This window comes from Schistocerca gregaria, chromosome 4 (genome assembly GCF_023897955.1).
Source record: "Schistocerca gregaria isolate iqSchGreg1 chromosome 4, iqSchGreg1.2, whole genome shotgun sequence".
NCBI classification, from domain to species: domain Eukaryota; kingdom Metazoa; phylum Arthropoda; class Insecta; order Orthoptera; family Acrididae; genus Schistocerca; species Schistocerca gregaria.
In genome coordinates, this window is record NC_064923.1 from 349,538,867 (window position 1) to 349,562,056 (window position 23,190).

The 23,190-nt window shown below is 42.4% G+C and overlaps 1 protein-coding gene across 2 annotated transcripts in view; it reads right to left on the reverse strand.

Annotated features, from left to right (window-relative positions):
* Positions 1–23,190, reverse strand: part of LOC126268018 (uncharacterized transporter slc-17.2-like) — a 294,182-nt gene that overhangs the window by 120,748 nt on the left and 150,244 nt on the right. For both annotated transcript variants that reach the window (XM_049973429.1, XM_049973430.1), the window contains one exon: positions 12,264–12,494. In XM_049973429.1, coding sequence (XP_049829386.1) covers positions 12,264–12,494 — 231 coding nt within the window. The remainder of the gene's footprint in view (positions 1–12,263; positions 12,495–23,190) is intronic.

The window sequence follows — 23,190 nt, forward strand, 5'->3', positions numbered from 1 at the left end:
TGTTTTAAGATTTCAAAACAAGCGCCTCTGGGTGTACGAGCTACTACTCTGTACCCAATACACTTGGCTTTCTTTAGTCCGATGCTTAAATGATCCACCAATCTATGTTGCTGTGTTTGATTCGCAAAGATCGTACATAGTAATATTTTTTTTGTATAAGGGTTTGAAGGGCGGTAGGAAAGGGAGGGGCTGATGCCCTTCTTTAATCAATGGTAACATGTTTGATAACTGCCAATATCGAATGACGACGTTGTGGTGTACAGCACTTTGCGGACAAGTTCCTCAACTGAAACTTGTCGGTGGACTAGTGTACACGAGTCCACTGTTCTGTTCTCTGAGAATGCACCGTAACATATACTATTTCATCAAAAGTTTGCGGGCGCGTATTAGTGGGAATTAATATGAAGTATGTTCACCCTTAAACTTTATGATGGCTTGAACTGTACTGGGGACGCTTTCAGTCTGGTATATGAATGTCTAAGGAGGAATGAAAGCCCATTCTTACTTGAGAGCCGATACCAGAGTAGGTAGTGATGTCGAACACTGAGGCGTGGAGCGAAGTCGACGTTCTGATTCAAGTTTTTCTATTGAGTTCATATTGACTCTCTGGGCAGGCTAGTCCATTTCAGCATTTCGGAAATGTGAATTTCCATGAACTATTTTCTCACTGATGATGCTTTATGGCAGCGTTCATTCTCATGCAGACGCAAACAATCATCGTCTCTCAGTAGTTTGTCTCCTGTATGCAGTACACAACGTTGTAAAATGCGCCCATATCGTTCTACGTTTGGCGTTATATTAAGCGCAGTAAGGGTACCAGACCCCAAGTCACGAAAGACACCGATATACCGTAGTACCACCTCCTCCATACTTCACTGTTGGCTCTACAAATGTTAACAGCCTAAGGTCTCCAGGCATTCGCCAGACAAACCCTTCCATAGGATTACTCCATATCACGCGTTTCCGCCATCCACTGTCCAGTGGGGTCGCTGTTCACACCACCTCAAGAGTAACTTATCATTGACTGTACAGTAGAAACGTATGGCTTAGGATGAGGCGCTCGTCCATTCTGTCGTTTTGTTTTTAATCCCTACGCACTATCGTTGTGGTAGTGCACTGCTGGTAGCATCTTTGAACTTACGAATGGTTCCTTCTGCTAATTTCATGTGATTTTTTTTTTTTTCAGCCACGCTCCACAACGTTCGACAGTCCCTAACTTGCACAGCAGAACTGTATATTTGGGGCAGCCCGAAAAATTTCAAAAATGTTCCTTGGCAGAGGAAGGGCAGTTCGTCAATAGGCAAGTGGCATTCCAGCGATATGGACCGCTGCTAGAGTAACACCAAACACAGAATCTATTGCGACGGTCTGAGTGACGTGAGCAACTGAGCAAGCAATGTAGCAGAATGGCGTCATGAAGACGAAGGGATACTGTGATAATGCTCACTGCGCAAAATGTCACGAGAAAATTTAAGTTGAACTCAAGAGTAATTATTCAGTATACTGGCACGACAGAAAGCATGTCTGAAAGACGAAGTTTTGAAATCGTGAAGCAACCAAGAGAGCTGACCAAACGAGAAAGGAAGGGTGAATAATGTCGTTCCCACTTCACCATGTTAGAGCATGCGAAACTGTCCTCCATAAATGCTAAATGCTAAATGTTCTGGCGCAGTTCAGTACGCAGTCATTGAACCAAAAGGAAAGACTCATGTCGGTCGATCATATGCTAGAGTAGGTGCCTTTGATCTTCTATGGATTAGCAAGTCCTGTCTGGAAGCACTTGGACGGCGAGTTTGGGGCCTCAGCGCTGTTGTAGGGCAACACGTTCTTCCGTAAGCAGTGGCATTCGTGTGTCCGGCTTGTAATTTTTTAACGCACCTTTTATGAAGCATAGATAGAGACCAGTTACAAAACAAAAAAGTAGTGAAGGCGTGAGAGAAGGCTGTAGTCTGTCCGCTCCGCTTGTCAATAGCGGTGGAACAGCACTTCGGGTAATTTTTCTCGAACGCTTCACCTTACAAAGAGTTCTAGCACTGTATATGTGGTGTCTGTTCTTCTAGACATGTCCGAAACAACAAACACCAAATATGTAATTAAGGCGAGGACGGCCAGCGACCTCTTCACTGCGGATGCACGCCACGCTCGAACTCTTACGGTAATCGGCGAAAGGTCGCGACTAATGAGGATAATGGGCAAGGGACACTACATCAGTACTGTGTGGATAAGTTGAGAATGAAACTTCCTGGCAGATTAAAACTGCGTGCCGGACCGAGACTCGAACTCGGGACCCTTGCCTTTCGCCGGCAAGTGCTCTACCAAACGAGCCACCGAAGCACTACTCATGCTCCGTCCTCACAGCTTTCCTTCTGCCAGTACCTCGTCTCCTACCTTCCAAACTTTACAGAAGCTCTCCTGCGAACCTTGCAGAACTAGTACTCCTGGAAGAAAGAATATTGCGGAGACATGGCTTAGCCAGAGCCTAGGGGATGTTTCCAGAATGATATTTTCACTCTGCAGCGGAGTGTGCACTGATATGAAACTTTCTGAGAGATTAAAACTGTGTGCCGGACCGAGACTCGAACTCGAGACGTTTGCCTTTCACGGGCAAGTGCTCTACCATCTGAGCACCCAAGCACGAGTTACGCCCCATCCGCACAGAGCCACTTCTGCCAGTACCTCGTCTCCTACATTCTCCGCAATATCGTTTCTTTCAGGAGTGCTAGTTCTGCAAGGTTCACAGGAGAGCTTCTGAAAAGTTTGGAAGGTAGGAGACGAGGTACTGGCGGATGTAAAGCTGTGAGGACGGGGCGTGAGCCGTGCTTGGGTGGCTCAGTTGGTAGAGTACTTGCCCGCGAAAAGCAAAGGACCCGAGTTCGAGTCTCGGTCCGGCACACAGTTTTAATCTGCCAGAAAGTTTCGTCTCAGCGCACATTCCGTTGCAGAGTGAAACTCTCATTCTGGTAAGTTGAGAATATTGGCGTGATGGGAGGCGTGCTAGGGTGTTGCGTGCAGTTGCTGTGGCCACTGTGTCGGGATGGCGCATGGTCATCGCATCTGTCTAGAAAGCAGAAGACCCGAGTTCGAATTCCCGTCCAGCAGAAATTTTAAATTTTCCCCATTGATTTAAATCAATGCCCACTGGAAGCTGACGCCCTTAATGCCTCTGTGTCTTAGTACATGTTTTCTTGCATGGGACGTGAGTGGGGCTGCGCACGGCACCACGGAAGCTCCGACAACGGACGGACAATACGCCATTGCACAGGTGTTTTCTGTCGTTAAGCGAGTATTGAGAAAGAGGTTTGCAATCCAAAAACCCCAACCTGTGTAAGTCATCAGGGCAGCATAAAAACTTTTAACGTTTTATCTCAGTTCTTCAAATTGTTATGCCTCTGCGTTGGGATTACCCGAGGTCAGCCAGGCTTGGCGTTGGTGTTCGCGAAAGACGTCTCTGTCTCTCTCTCTCTCTCTCTCTCTCTCTCTCTCTCTCTCTCTCTCTCCACACACACACACACACACACACACACAGAAGTGCTCTGTCAGAGCGCCACTCGGACAGACTGCGCGGCGGAGAAAGAAATTTACAGCCGGCAGTGTCGCGGGGCACGGAAGGCGGCGGCTGCGTCACGCCATGCCCCCATTAAAAGAGATTAGTTCGCCCTCTCCCTGCACGGAGGCACGCGCCCCTGCGAAAACGGCGCGCCGGCACGCCCCGGCTCGCTGCTCAGAGCTAGCCGCACGCCGCACGCCGGCCGCTTCCCGTGCGTCCGCCCGCCCGCAAAACAAAAGGTGTCCGCTAATTTATGGGGCTATGCGGAATATTCCGGCCGGCCGCCAGATTAGTTTCGCGTTTCCACGCCTTCGGGGCCGGAGCACGCCCGTGCACGTACAAACTAAAGGAGAGAATGTTTTTAAAAAAGTGGAGAAGGCGAGAGAATGTAGGAAGCTGAAAGTCTTTGCAGTGCTGCGTTTCGCTTCCGCACCTCCTCCTCCCCCCCCTCCCCCCCCCCTCCCAGACTTCTGCAGCGCAAATGTGACAGCACGACAGGGATATTTGTAGTGACCTGCAGAACCCTGCAGATGGTGCACACCGCCTAGGTCAGTTCGTATGCAGCAAACTGTATGTTAATGAAGAAAGAGGGCAACTCGAAAACGAGATATATTTTTAAATAAATAGTTACGTCACCGCTCAGATGCGGACTGAGATAGCGTTGTGTTGTCTAGCTTTTTTTTATAAGATATATGAAGTAAAATGAGGCCTTGTTTTTGGGAAACATTTTAGATCGTTCCGCTCGCAAAATTCACACAGAATCAATAGTTTACATGTCGGTTTACTTCTATATACCGGATGCTTATAATTAAGGTGTAGCTACTCATGAAGGTCCAGTGTGGCAGCGAAACTTCTAAATACGCTAAAGCGTTAATGCCGAATCGATTTATTCTTTCAAGAAATTAGTTCCAGTTTTGGCCACAAGGTGCAAAACTGGCGCTATACTTTGTCGACGTCTCCGCTGCCCATGTTGAAAAAATTGTACAAGTGCTGGTTAATAATAAAATCAACATTATGCCTTTTTCACTTGTTTAACCTGTTCTGCTCACATCCCAAAATATGGTTCAAATGGCTCTGCGCACTATGGGACGTAACATCTGAGGTCATCAGTCCCCTAGACTTAGAACTGCTTAAACCTAACTAACCTAAGCACATCACACACATCCATGCCCGAGACAGGATTCGAACCTCTACACGTGGAAACATTTCTATAAGTCTGTCTTTCGTTCAACGCACCAGATTTGCAACCGGTGACCAAAACTGGAACAATTTTTTTCTAGCGTAAATCCGTTCCGCATTACTGCATTAGAATATCTTCTATGATTCGCTGCCATACGGCCATTAATGCCCGCACTGGACCTTTGAGAGGAGCTGCAATGTACTACCCGGTAGACTTGTTCCAAACTGGATCACAATGTGCTCGACAGATGACTCAGTTAATGTTAACGCCCTTTCCGACCGGTGGTTCAGTCCATTCGACCCAACCATAGTATGTCCAACCAACAATGCCACACGACATCTACATGTTTACTTTAGCTGTATTAAGCTCTAAATGCACCTTAAAACAGAATACAGCTAAAGTGGTTCTTAACATTAGGTCACTAAATCCTCGTAAAATTTAAAATTTCAGTAAAACACGAAATGATCTGTTGTACTTAACTTGGCATGTAAAGTACCTATGGAGATCTAGTGATTGAGTAATGCATAACCTCTAAAATATAATTTCCTTTGAATAAATTACTAGCAGTACAATTTACGACGGTTTAGTGGCAATGTAAAGTAGCTCTCCCTTAGTGTACTAGGGTTATCATTGTTTGGGCCAGCCATTGTATGAGGGATTTTTTTTTCAAGGTCCAATCGGTCGTGAAATAGAAACCTGCATGAAAATCAAAAATATTTTCTTGGTGAAAAGTTGTTGGGTTTAGAGCCATGTGGCAATGTTCAAATACGGCGAAATTTTGGCGTGAGTAGAGACAGGAGGATACGGGAATATTTATACTAATGGAGCGCCCTCCCCCCCCACCCCCTTACCCCTGACTACAGGTGGCCGTGTACTATCCGGCAGGAGGGAGGGCGGTGAGGCAGCAATGTTGATTGTAGCGAGTGATCCGTTCCCATTTCTGTGTGGGCATTTCGTCCACGTTTTGCAATTTCGACGGCACTGGTCACGCTCTCGTCGTATTCCCACTATCGCCGGATTCTTTGCCGCGCTTTGTCGGTATTCTTCGTCTCTGTTGAAAAGACTTAGTGAATCCGTCCTAACACTATCCTAATAGTCGGTTGATCGTCAAAGTACCTTGCTGTTCTGAAAGTTCAAATGGTACAAACGTCTCTGAGCACTATGGGACTTAGCATCTAAGGTCATCAGTCCCCTAGAACTTAGAACTACTTAAACCTAACTAACCTAAGGACATCACACACATCTATGCCCGATGCAGGATTCGAACCTGCGACCGTAGCACTCACGCGGTTTCGGACTAAAGTGCCTAAAACCCCTCGGTCACAGCGGACGGCCTTTCTGAAAGTCAAAAGTATAGTCTTCCTTGTTGCTGTAGTCTGTTGTCGCTGATTTTTCTGACAGTCCCAGTCCCGCAGGCCTCATCTACTCGCAGCGTCTCGAAATACAGCGCTGCGTTTGCCTAATCTACCGTTGGCCACTTCCGCATGCGACGCTGTGTGTTCCCAGTGCGTTCATTTTCAGTGGGTCTTTTGCAGAGCCAAGTCACATTTTCGTCTTCGCGGTGATCTGAAGATGGTTTTTATGCCGGATATTTCCAGTATCCGCGCAATTTTGGCTGGGAGCGGTCCCGGGTAAATAAGGAAAGCCAATCTCTCATCCCGGTTTCCAGTACCTTGTCTGTTCTTGAATATGCTATTAGTCTGCACTTCACTTTACCCATCTTTGTGGAATACTTCTTTCACGTTGCAGTGGATAGTAACAGCTCGTTACGTGCAGGACTGTGTGTTTCTTCTTCCTATATACTGAATGGCCTAGTGCACCATCTGCCTTCTTCCTTATTATTACTTCCCGGGCAGAGAAACAACCATTCTCATAGGCTTCCATAGCGAAAACAATATTTTAATGGATGCTGCTCAGGTGGCCCAGAAACTCGTCCAATGCCTGCCTACTGCCATGGTACTGCCACCATCCACTGCAACGGTAGACAGTGCCGACCACCCTGGCACGTCATCTGTGATAAAGAAAGCCTCCCAGTCGAACTGCAACACGTGAAGGAAGCATCCTAATTGCGTTCAAATTTTACTCATTGTTTTGAAGGGTCACAGGCACATTTTTCAGCTTATGCTTTTCAGACGATTTCTGACCAGCCTATAGACAGTATTAGTACATATTTTGAGAATAGACGTGGAAACCCTAAAATTTTCGCAACATTTGCACACACCAAAATTCGGTTTGCAATAAATGATATCATGAGAGAGGGGAAGCGAGTAGTTTGTTGTACGCTTAACATCTAAAATTTTATCTAACCACATATAGAAAAAAACTGTATTTAAAGAAATTGGGCTATGTCGTTTATAACTGAATTAGACAGACAGCGAATGAGAAGTTGGATGGTATAACATATCGTTAACTGTACTGGGAAACATTTCGAGAAAATGCTGTGTAGAACGCGAAACCGCTATGTCCCATAAAGTGCAATTTCAGCCCTGTTAGACTATGAAAGTAAATGAGGTTCAAGAAACACAGTCTCATCAGATTTCGTTGTTTTATTTAGCACAGCTCCCAACTTTTTTGAAAAAAATATTTCATTATCACCGTTAGCTCATGCTGTATGACTATCCTCCATTCAGGAGCTTTCAATATCATTAGAAAAGCATATTACTCCAATTAGAAAACAAATACTAATTCCTATATCTCCGTAGCTAAAATATTTCAATATTAAACGTACAATAAAATACTCACCCTTTTACTCTATATCGTTCAGCTAAATCAGTATTTCTATGACACTATAATCGCTGATATATTAATTTGTTTATGTGACTTTCACTTGACGTACCACTTTTCGGTAACTGTAAAAGGCGTCTCGTGTAATGGCATGCGAGTTTTCGGTTTCTGGTGCTATGGCACGAATATGCAGTAAGAATGTACTTGCAACACCTGCTGGTGGCTAGACATAACCTACTTTAAGGTCGGTGATAGATCCAAAAACAAATCTGACTGTGTTCCAAATGCTTTATCAGCAAACAGTTTTGAAAAAAATCGTCAAGGAGCCCAAACGAAATGTAAATCGTTAATGATAACATACTACACCTCTTAGCCACAAATTGCGTTTCGGGTTCGATTCCCGGCCAGGTCGCGGAGTTTCTCCGCCTGGGGACTGAGTGTTAGTGTTGTTCTCATCAATTCATCATCATTCGGGAAAACGGCGAGACTGGACGGTGCACAAATTGGGAATTTGTACTTGTGCTTATAACGACGCAGCTGAGCGCCTCACAAACCAAATATCATCTTCATCATCATTATCATCTTAGCCAGAAACACTCCTGAGCAAATAGAGAGCGTCATGATGGATGCAGTGATTACTGACTACAAGGTCGTTGTAGCAAGACTGAATACTATAACATACAAAGACGTCAAACATGAACGCAAAATATGTCTATTGAAAAAAGCACATAAAAATTTTGTTGATGCCCAAACGAAACGTGGCTTAAATTAATGAAATAGTACTGACGGAAACTGAGAGTTTCATACCGAGGAAATTAATAAGATGCGGTACAGATCAGCAATGACACACAAAACAGTTCAGAATACTGTTGCAAAAGCAACGAAGGAAGCATACCAAATTTAAATGACAAGCAAAAGTCCAAGATTGATAATATTTTACAGAAGCTCGAAATTTAGCGCGAACTTCAATGCGAGAAACTCTGTCTCGAAATATCGGAGACTCCCATCGTATGTAAAGAACACCAGCGGTAAGGAACAGTCCGTACCTGCACTGTAGGACAGGAGAGGTAATATTACCGATGACAGCGCTGCTAAAGCTGAGTTACTAAATACAGTTTTACGAAATTCCTTCACGAAAGAAGAGGAAGCAAATGTTGCAAAATTCGAATCAAGAACAGTATAGCGAAGCACCTTAAATTACTTGGTAAAGGCAAGTCTTCTGGTCCACATTGTATACCAGTGAGAATATGCTGATATAATAACTCCATAATTAGTGATAATACACAACCATTCGCTCGACGAAAGATCCGTACCTACAGCCTGGAAAGTTGGACAAGTCATGCCGGTATAGAAATAGACGTAATCCGCTGAATTATAAGCCAATATCATTGACATTGCACTAGGAGTTTGGGACACATACTGTGTTCGTACCTTATGAAACACCTCGAAGAAAACGATCTATTGACACAAACAACAGGATTTCAGGAAATATTATTCTTTTGAAACTCAACTGGCTCTTTAGTCAATACGAATAATGAATACTATCGACAGGGGATCTCATATTTTTATATTTCCGGAAGACTTTTGCCACCGTCCTTCACAAGAATCTTCTAACCCAACTGGGTGATTATGGAGTATCGTCTCAATTGTGAGACTGGCTTCATTATTTCCTGCCAGAAAGGTCACATTTCATAGTAACTGACGGGGGGCCACCGAGCTGAAGTGAAGATTCGCCAAGGAAGTATTATAGGCCCTTCGCTGGTTTTAATCTATATGAGTTATTTAGGAGATATTATGAGCAGCCCTCTTAGATTGTTTGCAGACGATGCTGTAGTTTGTCGTTTAGCAGAGAAGTCAGAAGATCAAACCCCGTACTTGTCAGCTGACAGTGAATAGTAAAATGTGGGAGGTCCTCCACATGAGTGTTAAAAAAAATTCCGTTAAATTTCCCTCACACAGTAAACCATACAAATTTAAAGGTTGTAGGGGCAAGTAAATATCTTGGGATTACAGCTGTGAACCATACCACAGAAAATGTTGTAGGGAAAGCGAAACAAAGACTGCGTTTTACTGGCAAAACAGTTTCTATTGCTCTTCGAGGGTGGAAAGGTAGAGAAATAGCATGAAAGTCGTTCTATGAACACTTTGAAAGCTTCTCCTCTTCTTTTAATGTGTGTGTGTGTGTGTGTGTGTGTGTGTGTGTGTGTGTGTGTGTGTGTGTTTGTGTATCTAGCTAGGAATATTTAGCTGGTATCGGATAACGACTTGATAGGGGAGTGGATAGATGAAGCATACAGATTTCCTTTAGGAAGAATTACCGATAAATTTTCTAAACATTTAACCAACTTTCTGTCATGACGCCCAAAACATGGATCCTCCTTACGAGCTCGTGATACTTTCAAGGAAAGTATGTGGACAAGCATAGTGATATGGGACTGATGAACATTAAAAGCATTTGTGATCTGCACATATAATTAACGTTGTCTTTTGGTGTGCCGAAGACTGAATAATACAGAGCAAGACTAAATTAAACCTACAAGGCTGCTAACTTTAATTGAATAAATGTGTACATGATTTCATGGGCATCGAATGTTGAGATGAAGTCCGATATACTTCCCGCTTGAGATTTTATCATTATTTAATTTGAAACTTCCTGGCAGATTAAAACTATGTGACGGTCCGAGACTCAAACTCGGGACCTCTGCCTTTCGCGGGCAATTGCTCTACCATCTGAGCTGTCCAAGCACTACTCACGCCCCGTCCTCACAGCTTTACTTCTGGCGGTACCTCGTCTCCAACCTTCCAAACTTTACAGAAGCTCTCCTGCGAACGTTGCAGAACTAGCACTCCTGAAAGAAAGGGTATTGCGGAGACATGGCTTAGCCACAGCCTGGGGGATGTTTCCAGAATGAGATGTTCCCTCTGCAGCGAAGTGTGCGCTGATATGAAACTTCTTGGCGGATTAAAAGTTTGCTAACAATGGGGCTGTACCAGATCAGCAACAGGCAAACGCAAACGCGTCTTATTCAACACCACTGTGATCATTACATGTTACTGAAAGCGAATCATAACGGCAAAGAATAAATTCCCAGAATAACTAATCATAATGTCACACGAGCTACCCATCTTTCTTCCTTCTGCAGATGTTAGATGGCTTACCGTCTGTGAGATGTGCCATACTTCAAACTAGACTCCTCCGGATGAGAGGCCACGCAAAATACCAGATTTTGTTCTGGACGGCAGTTTAATCTACGCACTCTGTGGTAATCTCCCCATTTCTTATACTACCTCATTAGATGCTTGACTCATCATGATTTTGTGGTAGGGAGATCCATTCTTATCATCTACACAGGTGGCGGCCGATCGAAGTAATCGCCTGATAATGAATATTGATCCGAAGAGAATTTAAGGTCATGTGAATCAAGGTGGGTGCATCTGAATATTCTGCAGACTGATTCGCGCCGGCCGGAGTGGCCGAGCGGTTCTAGGCGCTACAGTCTGGAGTCGAGCTACCGCTACGGTCGCAGGTTCGAATCCTGTCTCGGGCATGGATGTGTGTGATGTCCTTGGGTTAGTTAAGTTTAGTTATTTCTAAGTTCTAGGCGACTGATGACCTCAGAAGTTAAGTCGCATAGTGTTCAGAGCCATTTTTGAAGACTGATTCGCTAACCAACAGCCTCTTAGAGACTACACGCCCCATGGTGGTAAACCACCTATCTTGTGGATTCCGTCTTAGATTATCATTACGAAAACATCCTGAAAATTAAGACACGCTTTGCTATCGCATTAACTAAAGGTGAAACCTAAGAAAGACTACTTTACGAATTAGCTCTAAACTAAGAACAGAACCACATGGTTCAACGGTCAGCCCAAAAGAAAGTGAGTGCATAAGACCCTCTGATATTTACATAAAATAAGTATATGAAATAAATTCAACGTGAATGCCTGAATAAAATCGCCGATCGTATTACCCCCGCTATAGTCTAGGTATTAATAACCCCTTTGCGAAGTGAAGGTACACAAGTTCAGTAGAGAACCAACCGTACATCTCTCACTTTCGAAGCTCTGGAGCATTGTGACCTCTCTTCCTTTGTGGAGTCTGAATTCCCGGGCTACCCGAAGGTTAAGAGTTTAAAAACCACTCAAGATCCACAACAGGAGACGAAAAGATGCGGAAAGGCTATGGATCTGTATCGTGGTTAAAAAAATAACACATTTGCATTCTGCCTTGCCCGAGGCTCTGGGTGTTCGCTGATATATGAAAGGAAACGCAGTTGTGAGAGGCGATTGTACATTACGTTATAACACAAACTAAACTACGTAGATGTGAGGTGATAAGGCCTACAATTTAAATGAAAGGGCGTCTAGAATGAGATTTTCACTGTGCAGCGGCGTGTGCTCTGATATGAAACTTCCTGGCAGATTAAAACTATGTGCCGGGCAGAGAATCGAACTCGGGACCTTTGCCTTTCGCGAGCAAGTGCTCTACCAACGTTTTTTTTTTTTAAATCTCATTTTGTTCTTCGTTGTTCTTCGTAACCGCTCGGGGCGGACGTCGCAAGACACCCGTTTGAGTGCGTCGTTGATCCATTAACTCAGATTTTTTTTTTATTACAGAGGGCAGGTAACCCTCTGACCGAACACGCTGAGTTACCGTGCCGGCACCAACTGAGGTACCCAAGCACGACTCACGCCCCCTCCCCACTGCTTTACTTCTGCCAGCGCGTCTTCTTCTGGAAGCGCGTCTAATCGACCCCTTTCAGCTTCGCCGAACACTTAAGCGTGAACGCAGACGTGGAGCGCGGTACTCACGCAGACGAGCCCCTGCAGGAGGCGTAGCGCGAAGAGCGCGTCGTGGTGCAGGCGGGCGGCGGCGGGCAGCAGCAGCGTGGCCACCGACTGCAGCAGGTTGCCCAGCACGAACAGCCGCTTGCCGCCCCAGCGGTCGCTGGCCCAGCCGCCCAGCGCCTGGCTCGCCACGTACCCGTAGAAGAAGCCCGACAGCACGCGGCCCTGCACAGCCTTGCTCCACTCGAACTCGCCCTGTCCAACAGAACACACATACACACACACTCTCTCAGTTACCACCTCCCATCGCAGAAGGTACCAAAATAAAATTGTAAATTTTTTTATTGACTCTTCATTTACCACATGGTGCTCTTTGTTTCCTTGCAACACGCACGATTACAAACTATTTTCTATACTATACATATACACACTACTGTCCATTAAAATTGCTACACCATGAGGATGACGTCCTACAGACGCGAAATTTAACCGACAGGAAGAAGATGCTGTGATGTGCAAATGATTACCTTTTCAGAGCATTCACACAAGATTGGCGCCGGTTGCGACACATACAACGTACTGGCATGAGGAAAGTTTCCAACCGATTTCTCATACACCAACAGCACTTGACCGGCGTTGCCTGGTGAAACGTCGTTGTGATGCCTCGTGTGAGGAGGAGAAATGCGTACCATCACGTTTCCGACTTTGATAAAGGTCGGATTGTAGCCTATCGCGATTGCGGTTGTGGCGTCGCAACTAGTGCGAGCGCACAGTTTTCTATCAAATATTTACTGTGAAATGTAGACAGACTGTAAAGTAGCCATCAGATTAGCATATGTGCTGTGGCGGGCAGATTACCGGTGTCCGTTCGTCTGACGTCACGACCATATGGCATGTCTGTACCGTGAGAATGTAAGACCTGTGCGCTAACTAGCCGCGTGTATAACGTGGAACTTTCATCTTTAATAACTTCTAACTGAGGAACCTGAGGAAATTAAAAGTTAATATACTAGTTTCTGTTATGAATAAAAATAAGTCATCCAAATTTGAGCTTTGAAACCTGCATATTTTGGAAATTAGAAAAATCTTACAGAAAACGCAAATTTCTACAATTTTCGAGTCTAAATAAATACCATTATGTATAGATCACCTTCAGTGACCATCCAACTATGAAACAAAATCACCTTCCGTGCTTTTGTATTTATTTTGAGAATTTTACTTTTAGAAATTCACCTATAACTTTGTTAAAACCATAAATGTTTTGAATTTTTGTGAACAGTTATTTTATATGAGTAGGTGAGAGTGAATGAGTGTGCCTGAGTGAATGAAAGAGGGACATTCGCCATTCTTTGCAAGTGTATAAAATCTAGGTTGGAACTCGCAAGTGTTCAGACGATGTAACCGTGGGAACAGAGTCGCCAGTGGTTCCCCATCTTAGTGAATGTCGGATGTCCAAGAGTGTATGGTATTGTACAAGCAGCCAGAACGTTCGCGAGTATTTAAATAATTTCTGGAAATAAAGTAAAGTCTAGTTTTCCTTTCGGTTTGTTAAATTATACAGTAAATTTTGTGTAACAAGAAATCATGACGTAAATGATTCAGAAGTCATGACTGGTGCGTGCTAGATTTTGGCGCGAGGCGCACCCAAAGAGTTAATTCTGATTGGCTGTGTGATGTGTGAGCCAATGAGATGCGAGGACGGTTAGCAGACTAGGAGAGTGAGTCGCGAGTGGATGAGGAGTCGCGAAGGAACTGTGATCGAGAAGAGACATGCTTGATGTGTCCTCGCGAATAATGTGTAAAATGAAGTCATAAAACGGCTTCATCGGTTCGGTACTGTGCGATTTGAGACTGGAAGAGTCCAGTAACGCGTAGTGTGAGTTTGAGCGAGTTGTGACTTTTCGTTCCGCGAAAGACGCGAGTAACTTTAATAATTAAAAGCGTGGCGGTACTTCGTAAACTTTTACTAAGTGCTTATGGCGAGCATTAACGTTAAAAAACGAACTATTATTGAACATCGACTGCAAACGTGTATGTTAGAAAATCGTCTGTGTTGCAGTTAAGTAAATTCCGTAACTTTGAAAGCTAATTCTGGCGGGGTTTGAGTGTGGATAGAATTGTGAACTGAACTTTCTTCAAACGTAGATTAGCGGGCTGATGATCAGGCTTAAAGACAATAAAGAGCTTAAATAGAATTACCAACTTCGCGTTCTCGTTTGAGTAAACAATTACTACCATTCCAATAACTCAATTTATTTAGGAAGATTGCTCATAGATTGTATTTCAGCAAACATGTATCGCGGCCTCCGGTGAGCGGCTATTAAATTGCAGTTTCTTCAACACTGCTTTTCTGCAATTTTTCCAGTAGCTGCTATCAGGAGAGGCGAGTGCAGCAACTACCTAAGAAACGAGGTAGGTGGATTTTCTTTCAGGGAAAGGAAACTGCGCGATAAGAGCCTGACCCGTCGCAAGTGGTGCATCGGCCGGGAAATAAAAATAGTAAATTCCAGTGAATTTCAAAAAAAAAGCAGTAGTGACAATTACCGGACAATACAGAAGTGCTCGCTATGTGTAGGAACTGTGTAGCGTACAAATTGATATCGCCACGTGAATAGGAAGGACAGTGAAAGTGTCCGTGAACTGTAATGTGTTGTACGGAACGGAAGAATTTTTCGGTGACTACGCGCCGATTGGAATAGCAGTCTACGACGGCGTCTGGCAGACGACGAGCTACGGAGACTACGCAGAGGCGACGACAGCAGTGGCAGTTGGCAGCGCTGATTCGAGCGGGGGCCCGGAAACTGGTACAGCATTGCAGTGTATGGTGAACGGACCCGCAGTTTCATCTAGCAGCAACGCAGCACGCCGAAGCACAAAGTTAAGTACAGTGCTTTTGAAAACTTTGTGTGTTTGTGGAGTCAAACTGAGAAAAATGGCTGAGTTTCAACCAAGTGACAAAAAGGCGGAACTAAGTTGTGATAGTGGGATGGAGACAGGGGAAAATGACCCCATGAATTTTAGTTTAGACGTGTCTCAACCCAATTTCAGTAGTAGTTTGACTGATTCATCCTATGTTAATTATAGTTTGGAGTCAGATCCAAATATGTCAGTGCCCAGTGAGTTACAGTTACCCATGCCGGTAATTAATGTTAATAGGGACATTGTATCAGCAAATGAGGGGGCGAAGGATAATGTCGCCAGTATGCTGATGAATCTATTAACTAAGATGAACGTGTTGGATTCCAATATGTCAAGTAAGATGGATTCCAGTATGTCAAAAATGGATTCCAGTATATCAAAATTGGAAACTAATATATCACAAATGGATTCAAAAATGTCTAAATTAGGATCTGATTTAAGTAATGAGATGACTAAAATGGGCGCTGATTTAGATTCCAAAATATCCGATCTCAGAGACTGTTGGAAGCAAGATTTAGCAGTGCTCAGTAGTAAAGTAAATGTTGAAATACAGCAGGTTAAACTAGAATGTACAGAAAATATTGTTCAAGTGCAAAGTGAATTGACGACACGAATCGAACAGGTTACTGAGGATCAACAGCAATTTAAATCCCATGTTGATGCAGAATTAGATAAAGTATGTGAGCACATAAAAGTGGTAGAGAATTCCAATGAAATTAATCATGCCGCCTTAGAATGTAAAGTAAATGATACCAAAATTCGGTGTGAGAAACTTGGAGAGCAAGTTGTAAATAAGGTCAATAATTTAGAGACTCACATAAGCCATTTCAGTGAAAGTGTGAATGAGCAACTTTGTGGGCATGAATGCAGACTAACCAAAGTAGAACAGTGTGTTTCTAACCATAGTGGTAGTATAATTTCCAGTGGAATAATTGAATCTACCGAGGTTGCGTATGTTACCCACAGACAGTTTTTAAAATTTGACCCAAGTAAGAACATGCACCCCAGAGAATTTTGGAACGATTTTGAAGACGTTTTGCCGAAAGTATGGAGCGATAAACAAAAGATAGGCTTTATCACTTCAAATTTGATGGGAGAGGCCAGAGTATGGGGGAATTTAGCCTCTGAAAAATACGCGAAATTGTCAGAATTTAAATTAGCGTTCTTTGAGGAATACTGGGGAAAGAGAAAGCAGATGGATGTTCTTAATCGGTTCTGGTCGGGAGAGAAGTATGACCCCAAGAGAGAGGGCATCAAACGATTTGTTCAAAGGTGGGTAACAACTCTGTCCTACCTTAGTAATAAGTTAGAAACAGAACAGATCATATTAGGGGTAGAAAATAAGCTACCGTGGAACTGGAAAACTAAGATCATATCTGCGCCCCGAGATAACATTGACAAGTTCGTACAGTATTTAGAAAGGGTTGAATCCGTCCAAAAAGAAGAAGAAAACATGAGGAGGGAGCATCGCCCGCCTGCTAGGCAGAATGACAATCGCGCGGATGTAAACATTAATAGGATGGGTGTTCAGAGAGGCGGCGGATACCGTGGCAGTTCACGTGGTAGAGGAAGAACATATGTTAACAGGTTCAATGAACGCGAGCAGTATGACAGCGGCCGACAGATGTCAGGAGGTGAGGCGGTCAGCTGGAGGCATAGTGATGACGCACCGCGCTCGGAAAACCATTAATTGTCTACGAGTGTGCTGGCGATCGTAGGCAACAGCGTTTAAAGTTAAATCCGCTGGCAAAACCATTCATAAGAAAGCAGCCTGAACGACCACCTAACATAAATGTTGTTGCTACAAAATTTAGGGAGGATAACGTAAAACAGACAGAGATAGTAGCTTTAAGTCAAGTGGAGGTTAATGAACCAATTAACTGTAAGAATAATCATAAGAAGCCACTTATTGAAGAACTAAGTACTAGTTATAAGGGTAATAATCAGAAAGACATTATGCACTGTAAAACTAATGAAGAGCTGTCGGATAGGGGTGAGAACAGTAATAATGGCAGGGTTGTGACTGTGCTTGATAAGATAATTGATGTTGTAGATAGTTACGAAGAAGAGGATAGATTAGAGGAGGAGGTAGAGGTTAATGACGACGCCTTGGATAGGGTCGTAGAAAAGGAGGTTAATGAGAAAGAGGGGGAAACATTGGAAAAATGTTTTGACTTAGCAATAGTGGATAGGCTAATAGGAGCTGCCACTAGAATTGAGGGTGATAATAAGCATGAAATAAACCCTGTAAGTGTGAATGTGATTGCCACCCAAAAGACAGGCTTCGAAAGGAGAGAAATTGTGCAAGATTTATTGGAGGAAGCAGAACCCAAAATAAATAAAGAGTACTTAGGGCAACCGATAGTAGAGCTAAGAGTATTAAATGAACCAGTTAAATGTTTGATAGATACTGGATCGGAAGTCTGTGCAGTATCCCAGAACTTGGTAAATGAACTCCCTAACAGTAAACAGATTGTTAAGATGCCAGTAAGTGGCTTGAACATTGTAGTAGCAACCGGTAAGACTAAGAAGACAGTAAAACAGGAAGTGTTTCTACCCATAGCATTTAAGGAAGTAGAAATAAGACAGAACTTCTTAGTTATAAATGGACTGAGTGTAGACATATTGGTGGGGGCTGACTTTTTGAATAAATATGAAGGATGGGTGAATTTTTCTACCAATGATGTTATGGTAAAAATTAAGGATAAACTAATTACTATACCTTTCATCGGTAAGCAGCTATGTGAGGATCCTGAGCAGAATGATTTTCCTATATGTATTTGTAAAACAGAGAAATTCTTGGAGGGCTATAATGAGTACGGTGGCAAAAAAGTAGAGGATCCGTCTGAGCTTGTGAGTGTCAGAAATAGGATCGAGGAGAAATTACTAGAATTAATTGATATTGATGAAGAAAGGAAAAACGATTTAAGACAAATACTAGTCAAACATGCCGAGGTTTTCTCAGATCAACCAGGGCTAGTAAAGGATTATGAGTGTTTTTTGACAGTGCAGAAAGACGCTCATTTCTTCAAAAAACCATTTGCAATCCCAGAAGTACATAAGGAGGCAGTACGTGACTTAATTCAAAATATGTTAGAGTGGGGAATTATTGAAAGGGCTGTTAGTGTGTACAATAACCCGCTAGTCATAGTTCCTAAGAAGGATGGCTCAATTAGACTAGTGTTGGATGCTCGAGCATTAAACAAAATAGTACTACCTGAGAGTGACCGTCCGGAGAATATTGAAGAACTGCTACAAAAGTTTAAAGGTGCTAAGTTCTTTACATCCATGGATGTGACCTGTGGATATTGGAACCTACCGTTAGCAAAGGAATCAAGAAAGTACACGGCATTCTTATTCGAAGGTAGATGTTATCAGTATAAGGTGGTGCCGTTTGGTTTAAATATAAGTGTATGTGCCTTTGTAAGAGCTATGTCGCAGGTATTAGGGGACCATCTACTAAGAAGAATTACAGTGTATGTAGACGACGTTTTGATATCGACACCAACGTGGGAGGAACACTGTATGTTATTGGATGAAGTATTGAGGGCCATAAAATTGGGGGGTATGAAATTGAAGCTAGACAAAACTGAATTTGTGAAGAAAGAAATTAAATTCTTGGGGCACATAGTGAGTGGCGATGGTATCATGCCGGATCCAGAAAAGATTAGAGCAATAAGGGATTATGCTGCACCTACAACACGTAAAGCATTAAAGGGGATGTTTGGTTTGTTTGGGTTTTATAGAAAATTTGTGTCTGGACAATTATTCAATGCACCGTGCCTGCGAGAACTCTTAAAGAAAAATGTAGTTTATAAATGGACTTCTGAGTGTCAGAAGGCGTTTGAAGAATTGAAAGAAGCTCTTATTAATAGTAAGATTTTGAACCATCCCGATTTTTCGAAACCATTTTGTCTGGGATCTGATGCTTGTGGTTACGGGTTAGGAGTTGAACTATTTCAGTTGGAAAAAGAAGGAGAAGAGGAAGTCCACAAGACCATAGCCTTTGCGAGCAGGTCATTGCAACAATCCGAGAAAAATTATAGTATATCTGAACTTGAAGCATTAGCTGTTATTTTCGGCCTGCAAAAATTTGAAAAGTACCTTTTAGGACATGAAATTTGGATCTACACAGACCATAGTGCCCTTACATATTTAGACTCATGTCAGCTAAAACATGCTAGATTAAGAAGGTGGTCCCTGTATTTACAGCAATTTAATTATAAGATGATATACATTAAGGGTTCCGAGAACATCGTGGCGGACGCCTTATCAAGAAGTGTGAAAGATACAGGACAAGAAGGGAAATCTTTAAGAAATACCGATAATAATGAAGTAATGTTGGCCATCATGCAGCTCCAGGACGATGGCTTAATTAAGCGCATTTGTAAGAACCTACGGAGGGAACAGAACCAGGATGACAACATTAAATTAGTAAAGAGTAGATTAGGTCATCCAGACTACCCAAAATTACTGGTCTACTATAAAGTGCATAAAGATGTCTTATTTAGGCGCAGGAAAGACAGTGAGGAGAATTGGAAAATATGTTTTCCGGAGCAACATGTAGATGCACTTATAGACTACGTACATTGTAAGTATGGGCATTATGGCGCTCGTAAATGTATAGCTAAGTTAAGTGAAGTGGTAATTTTTGATAATATGTGGAGAAGGGTGCAACAGCGATTAGAATCCTGTGATCGTTGCCAGAAAGTTAGGGCCAACAATAGAACTATCCAAGGACAGATGTATTCAGTAGAACCACAAAATCGGCTGGATTTAGTAGCTGTAGATTTATTTGGTCCACTACCAGTGTCTAGAGGGGGATGTGAATATGTGTTTGTGATGGTGGATGGGTTTACTAAGTACGTAAAATTTTACCCAATTAAGAAAGCCAACTCTAAAGTATTAGTGAATAAGTTGGAGAAGGACTATTTTGGGAAGATAGGAGTGCCAAAGGCAATATTGTCAGACAATGGGCCCCAGTTTATCTCTAAGAAATTTAGTGAATGTTTACAACAGAGAGGTATCGATCACATAAAAATCTCCGCGTACTTTCCTCAAGGGAACATGTGTGAGCGAATTATGAAGGAGTTAAACAGATTGTGTAGAACATATTGTCATAAAAAACACTCCGCTTGGGCCAATTATATTGAATACTTCGAAGAAGTAATAAACCATCTGAAGCATGAAGCCACAAGATATGCACCAGTAGAGCTAATGTGTGACATTAGGCCGAATAATATTTTATTCGACCTGGTCGAGTTTCCAAATCTCACAGACATAGCCATCGAAGAGAAGGAGAGACTGGCACGTATTAATATAAGAAAGAAGGCCCTGGAAAGAAAGAGAAGGCATGACGCAAGAGCTGATCCCACTAGTTTTCAGGTAGGGGATCTAGTGCTAGTGAAAACTAGGGAAAGATCTAAGAAACTTACGTCAGAAACAAAGAAGTTTACCGATGAGTACGTGGGCCCATTTAGAATCGTAGAGAAGCCTCACCCAAATGCTTATAGACTGGAGTTTGTAAAATCACATAAGGTGTTAGGGCTTAGGAACATTGTGGATTCGAAAAGATATGTTCAAAAGAGAGACGTGGCCAGGAGTGAGTAGATACCTCAGAGAGCTTTGCACTCTTTGCAGAGCTAAGTGCGTGACGAGCACTAGGTCTCGAGTCGTTTGACAATATTTCTTCCACTTTCTTTTCCGTATTGTCAACCTACCTCTTCTTTCATTCAGAACTAAAATTCTATCGTCTTTCCTTCTTTCTCTATCGTAGTTTTTAAGTGATAAAGTGTTTAAGTAATGAGTAGGAAAGAACCTCAGTGCAGTATAGGTTAAGCGTAAGGAATGAGTGTAAGAGAAAATCAAAAAGGATTAAGATACCTCAGATAAGTAATAAGTCTCAGTAAAGTAAATGTTTGGCCTAAGGTGTGAGTAATGCCCTTAGAAAGGTAAAATAACTAAGAAATGTAAGAGCCTCAGAAAATATGGTGACGAACATTGAAGCTGTTTGTTAAGTAACAGAACGATATGTTAAGACGTAGCATTAAGCTAATGTTTAGGAAAGGAAATGGAGCAGTACAGCAAAACTGTCTGTTCAATGAAGTCAGAGCCTCAGGAGGTGATTTAGTGGTAAAATGAGTAAAGGTACAGTGCAACAAGGTTGACTGTCAAAGGGGTAAAGGAAGTTAAGTTAAAGGGACAGTGCAGCAGGACTGACTGTCAAATGAAGAGAAATATGTGAGAAAAGGAGAAAGAATGAGCATAGTGTTTGGCTAGCTCGATATTAGGAAAAAGTGAGGCTACGAAGGTGAGTAAATAAAAAGCTTAATGTTGGTAACCAGAGGTGGCGTTTGTTGGTAAACAGAGGAGATGTTTGTAAACAAAAGGAAGTGAGGCTACGAATGTAAACAGAGCTGAGGCGACGTTGGTAACTCAGGAGGTGGATGTATGTTAGAAAGTATGGGTAACGAGGTTTCGCAGATTAGTAGGAAACGCTTTAACAAATACTAACCTGAGTGTGTGAAGTATGAGTATGAGAATTGTAAATTAAACCCGAATGTGACTAGAGAAAACCTGATGTTGACAAGAAATTGAAGTAACTCCAGATATGTGAGATGAGGAAAGTACCCATGACATCGATTCCATTTTTGACCAGAGACACACAAAGCTCCCCAAGTTTGTCGTAGAGATTAGTATAAGGATTGTAGTGTTGATAAATGAATAAGTAAATATGTATTTTTCAGTGTTTAATTTATGATACAGGACTACAGGAGATTGCCTGGAGACAGAATTGTAATATTGATAATTTTGTGTATATTTTATATTGTTGTGTATTGTACAGGAACTGGAGAGTCACCAGTGCTGGCGGAGATTTATTATGTATTTGTGAACTATTTGTAGGAATTGTTTTTCTTAGTATTTCTTATGTAACCATAACTTGTTTGATTATGAGATGAAGAAGTAATTAAAGAGTAAATGTGCCACTTCGGTACTGCATTAGGAAAGTCAATTCACTTTTCACTTAAAAAAAAAAAAAAAAAAAAAAATTTGAAAATTGTACATACTGTAAAGTAAATTTTATCAAAAATATGAGACTTTAGAGTCAAGCAGATAGCGCCATTTATCGCTGCTGTAGGTTAAGACGTAGCAGTTAGAAAGGGAACTGAGGCCAGCTGATGTTTCAGGTGCGCCGAAGTAAACAGAGGTGGTAGCACGAGACTTGAAATGGACCTCCCAAGCAGGACCCGGTCGAACTACGAGTGCTATCAAAATCTTAAGTGTAAGTGGTAAAAAAGTGACGCTCACCATAGCGATAGTAGTGTTAGTGTGCGTGTGACGTACATCAAGATAGTATTTAGGTTTGTTTTCTCTTTCAGGAATTTGTAAATAGAATTTTGTAATCTGAAAAATTTTTTTTTTGAATGATGATAAAAGTGCATGTTTAGATATAAGATGTTTTGTAGGTCGTCAGCCCTAGGTATAAGTGGATGATTGATGTACAGGAACTATAAATGTTAAATAGCTGTTTGAGTAAATCTTTAATAGAAATTTTTTTAGAAAACTAAAAGTTTGTCATGAATGAAAAAATTTAGTTTCCTCAGGAGGTGTGTGGCGTCGCAACTAGTGCGAGCGCACAGTTTTCTATCAAATATTTACTGTGAAATGTAGACAGACTGTAAAGTAGCCATCAGATTAGCATATGTGCTGTGGCGGGCAGATTACCGGTGTCCGTTCGTCTGACGTCACGACCATATGGCATGTCTGTACCGTGAGAATGTAAGACCTGTGCGCTAACTAGCCGCGTGTATAACGTGGAACTTTCATCTTTAATAACTTCTAACTGAGGAACCTGAGGAAATTAAAAGTTAATATACTAGTTTCTGTTATGAATAAAAATAAGTCATCCAAATTTGAGCTTTGAAACCTGCATATTTTGGAAATTAGAAAAATCTTACAGAAAACGCAAATTTCTACAATTTTCGAGTCTAAATAAATACCATTATGTATAGATCACCTTCAGTGACCATCC